General features: G+C 54.3%; 1 protein-coding gene across 1 annotated transcript in view; it reads right to left on the reverse strand.

Moving 5' to 3' along the window:
* The window catches only part of LOC101621181 (glycine N-acyltransferase-like), a 6,184-nt gene extending 3,003 nt beyond the window's left edge, over positions 1–3,181 (reverse strand). Inside the window, exons 1-4 of the mRNA XM_004683434.1 lie at positions 3,104–3,181; positions 1,801–1,908; positions 1,220–1,346; positions 8–120 (exon numbers count right to left, since the gene is read on the reverse strand). Of these exons, the coding sequence (XP_004683491.1) occupies positions 8–120; positions 1,220–1,346; positions 1,801–1,908; positions 3,104–3,181 (426 nt within the window). The remainder of the gene's footprint in view (positions 1–7; positions 121–1,219; positions 1,347–1,800; positions 1,909–3,103) is intronic.
* Between the last annotated feature and the right edge of the window lie 1,651 nt (positions 3,182–4,832).

The raw sequence follows: 4,832 nt of genomic DNA on the forward strand, positions 1-4,832 counted from the left end.
CAGGAGCCAGCTTCCTTACAGTCTCTGCCCACATAAAGAGGATGTTCTGGGAGTGCTGGACTTGCAGGGATTTAGCAGCTGCAAGACTTTGGATCACCTGGTTCAGGCTGGACTGTGTACCTGGGGGTGGGGAGCAGAGAAGGAGCTGTGTGGATCCCCGGGGGGAACGCTGCCTGGTGGGAGGGTGTCTGGCTTTGGGGACAGAGTCTTCGTTGTGGGCTTGGGGGTGCTCTGAGTGACAGGCCGCCCTCTCGTGGGGCTGTGCACCCTCTCTTCCTGGGGGAGTGACATGGTACCTAGAAATTCGCAATCACAACGTGCGGTGGGGTCCCAGCTCTGCACACAGCCCTGTGGCTTCATAGTTATGCACAGAGGGCGCTCCGTGCCCGGGGCTTAGCATGTCCTGCTCTTCTCTGGGCTGTGAGGGGACTGGTGGGTCGCCATCCCCGTCTCACCCCAGGGGCGGGTCCCAACTGCCTGTTCAGCCACATCTGCCTCCTCCATGGGCCAGGGACAGCCCCACGCACACCTGCCTGAGGCTGGGGGCTCTGGAGCTCAGCTGTCTGCAGAGCAGCCCAGTGAGGGTGCCAGCCCTGAGATCCCCTCAGCCAGAGCTGATGCTCAGCCCCCCCCGCACCCCCACCTGTGGCTCCCAGTTGGGAACCTTCCCTGCCAGTGGCTGCCTGAGCCCACCCAGGGAGACTGCAGAAGTGCCGAGAAATCAGACAGCCGGGGGGATTCCCGAAGTGGCTGAGCAAGTGGGGAGCGTGAACGGACCCCCTGAGGGCTGCGCTATCAGGGCCCTGGTGAGACTTCCACTCAGTCTCCTCCGCCAACTCCCTCCTCACACACAGGCGAGCATTACCTGCAGGGGGTCGGCCACAGGCCACGGGCTAGTGACAGCCCTTTGGCCCCGATACTGACTCGGGGCTGCTGGTGGCCCAGCACTGAGCCCATCACCAGGCTGCACTGCCACCAGCTGTCACCCTGGGACTCTGCTTGCGTCATTACCCTGTGGTCCACCCGTGACCCTGAGTCATCAGGAGACAGTGAGGCTTCCCTGGAGGAGCCTGTTCTGTGTGAGCTGAGCGCGATCTCTCTGCTTCTCGGGTGAGGCTGCACCCGAGTCAAACACCTGCCGGCTGGCTGAGTGTGTACAGGCCGCCCAGGGGGCCCCGGTCACGGGAGACAGTGCAGGTCGGGGTGAGGTGTGACTGACTTTGGATCTGCAGGTGTTGCTTCCAGTTGATGACTTCCGGGGAGGCCAGGACTTCCTGGCACTTCCTGACGTCCTTGGAGAAGACTTGGTAGGTGTTGGTGTAGTGATCCAGGTCGTCCGTCATCTCCTGTGGGAATCGGGGAAAGGGGGGTAAATTCTTCATCTGTCACAGCAATAATAGTTGTGGAGGAAGTTGAGCTCCAGCCCCGAATGATGTAGGTGTAAACACTGCAGGACAAGACTGTGCTGAGAAGCAGAGAGCAGCTCCCAGCCCGTGACGCCATGTCACCCTCAGTCCCCCCCAACACTCACAGGCATCAAGAGCCTAAAAGTCGTCTAGAAAAGAAAAACATCTGGGCCTGTATTTTAAAGTGGCAAAGGACACGAGACTGTAGGAGTCACTGAGACCGAGGAGTGGTCCAGGAGGGGACCCCAGATCCCACCACACAGCTCTGGTGCGTGCAGATGGCAGCTTAGAGAGGAACATTCAGAAACAAGCAGCGTTGAACTGTGACCCTGAGTTGGCTTTCCTGCTTGAGGACAGCAAGGCCGAGCAGAGGTGCCCTCCCTGGCCCCCTCACCTGCTGCTGGGGGCGGACGACCACGGTGCTGAAGTCAGGCCACGTGTCCACCAGGGCCTGGAGGTTGAAGGGGTTTCCCTGGTTCATGTGGAAGATGGTCCCGTAGACCTGTAGCACCCCAGGAAAATAGGGGGTTCAGCTGGTTAGGGAGGGAGGGCAGAGCACCCCCATCACCCCCTGCAAGGTGATCTGTGCAGTCACACAATTGTGTGAGAGAAACGGGTGAGACGGCACATTTCATTTATTAAAACTTTCTTTTTCCACGGAACTCAGACCGTGGTGAGCCAAGCACTAGTCCAGCTGACTCCACTGGAACCGAAATGTGCCTTGGGCTGTGCTTAGCACCTGACACTAAAGAAAGGATGAAATTGTTGAAGCAGGCCTCAGGCTGTGTCTATAAAAGACCTGGTGTACAGCTACTCTGGATTTCAATGAAGGTGAATATACACTTTTAATGTGCAACTGGAAAAAGGGAGTTTCTCAGTATACACACATATACATATATGTATGTGTGTGTGTTTATTTCATACCACACACATTAGGTTAATTTAGTTTCCACTGGGGGTGTCCTAGTTCTTAAGTTGCTAAAGAAAAACACAACCAAGAATCGTTCCATCATCAGATTGCTTTTACACAGCCTCTCTGTGTCTGTTTCTCTTAATCCTGAGATTTCCATCACGTTCCTGGCAACCAGTCACAAGACGGTCTGACCTGCAGTAACTGCTCAGCAAAGGAAAGTGTGAGTCAACAATCGTAGGAATTGACCATGGCTGACCAGTGATCTTCAAAGAAAACCCTGGGCAGGTAAACTCTCACCAGGCGACTGTTCTTCCAGGGAGGAGAGTGAATGGTGATAGACAGTCTCAGCCAGCTGGGAGGAAAACTCCGGGCAAATATCAGGCGCAGTGAGGGGCTATTTCTCGGGGAGCAGCAAGGGGAAGCTTTTGTGTCGCTCAGTTTTCGATGTATTGAGGCAACTGGCTCGCCACTTTGAACGTGACCCAGAGGAACAGGCCCTGACCCCACGCGCCCGTGGGGGCCCGGAGCCCAGAGAACAGGCAGCTCTGGGCCCAGGCACGCCTGTGTCCCCCAGAGCGCTGCAGCTCACCTGCCCCTCTGGCCGGGCCCCCCTGAGCCTCCGGCTCCTCCACAGCGACCAGGCCTGACGGCAAGTGCCTCGGAGGAGACGATGCAGCCAGACCAGGGGACACCTGCAGCAGAGGCTGCGCGGCTCAGGGCGGCTCCAGCCCTCTCCTCCCCTCGGGGGACGCCTCCCCTGCTGCCCAGGAGCGCCCACTGTCACCTTCAAGGACTCGGGGAGGCTCCTGCTCAGGGACTTCTCCAGCATCTGCAGCATCTGGGCGCCTTGCAACGGGAACATCGTGGGCCGCTTGGCCTGGAGACAGCCAGGAGAGAGGCAGGGGTGGAGGGGGAGCCCCAGCGAGCACAGTCTGCGCGCCTGGCAGCCTGGGTCCTGTGTGTGCACGGGTGTCCCCTTCGCGGGTCCTCAGCAGATCTGAGGCGGTGGGGAGCCACGTTCTGAGTCGTCACTCACCTTCTCAAAGCCCGGTGAGGTCCAGCCCCGGCTCTGCTTTGGGTTAGCCAGCCCACGTTTAAATAGAAATACTACCAGATTTTGGAATTTTCAGTGATTCTCCACACTGTGGATAGAAGCCAGGTAACCTCGGGAAAGGAACTTAACCTCTTGGTGCTTGGTTCCTCCAGGCAGCTGGGATTATAGCTCTATCCAAGTCAGAAATTTTCTGAAGATTAAATACCTTAATATTGGTGAACGAAATCACTGTATAGAAGAGGCTCTGTCAGGAGCTAATGAGTGGGTACCACGCCTTTGCTCTGTTCTTCCTTCCCACCCATCCTCTTCTGCTCTCTCCTCCTTCTCCCTGTGCGCATTAAAGTGCTGCTGTTTTACAGTTTTTACACACTGTTTTAATGTTGCGTATTTAGATGTGATCTAAAATGCCAAGGATCATTCCCCTCTTCAAGCTGCCAGGTCAGTTCTGCTGGCATTGGCCTCCATTAGGGTGAGACTCACCATATTGTCTCACCTCACTCTGGGGTCTGAAATTCATACTATTTAAGCCACTCAGCAGTGTATAGTAGCATTTGCACATATTTGACTCACTGCCTCCAGTTTGGGGTAGTAAAACATTGCTTTCAAATGAACAATGATGTCAACATATATATGAATTAATAAAAAAAATTAAACTAAATTTTTTAAAGATGTAAGAAAATAATTAAATGAAAACAATATTAACCTAAAACAACCTGATGTACATCAAATACAGAAAAGAAGATGTATCAAGGGGCCCTCCCTGGTAGGACAAGGGGTTAGCACAGAACTATGAAGCTGTCCATGGCCACTGTAGCGTGAGTTCAATCCCCGGCCAGGGAGCGGACCCACCTGGCGCAGCAGACCTCTCCTGTCTCACCTGCTGCTCCCCCTCATCAGTGTACTTTGTCCATCTGCCTGTTCTGCTCCCCATTCTGTCTCTGGTGAGACTTCTCAGCACCTGTACCCCAGTTCTTTTATGCATAAATAAATAAATCTTAAAAAAAAAAAAAAGAAGAAGAAGAAGAAGAAACTCCGTTAAGTGTTCTGCTTTGGTCAGTGATCTTTGGGGGAGGACAAAGTCCTTCTAAGCAAAGGCACTGAGGTGTTCAAACCAGCCAGGCAGAACATTCCAGTCCCAGGCCAGAAATGAATAGCTTCATAAAGTTACGATGGCAGCGATGGGCCCTCTACTCTGGTTAATTTAGGGCAATGGGGTGGGTCTGGAGCTACGTTCCATCTGAAGCAAAGACAAAACTAAAAAATTGGTGAAGCAGCCATGTTCCTTGGCGGTCACCGGCAGCCTAGCTTGGAATCTGTGATCCCTCAGAAAAAGAAAATTAAAAAGGAGAAATGTATCCACGCAGGGCTTTGTGTTTGAAGGCACTTCCTAGGCTGAGCTCAGAAATCGAAGCTAGGGCGAGTGCAGGGGCTCCTTGGCTCCAGCACATAGGTGTGGGTT

The sequence above is a fragment of the Condylura cristata genome, unplaced genomic scaffold (genome assembly GCF_000260355.1).
Source record: "Condylura cristata isolate star-nosed mole 26May11 unplaced genomic scaffold, ConCri1.0 scaffold00015, whole genome shotgun sequence".
Classification (NCBI taxonomy): domain Eukaryota; kingdom Metazoa; phylum Chordata; class Mammalia; order Eulipotyphla; family Talpidae; genus Condylura; species Condylura cristata.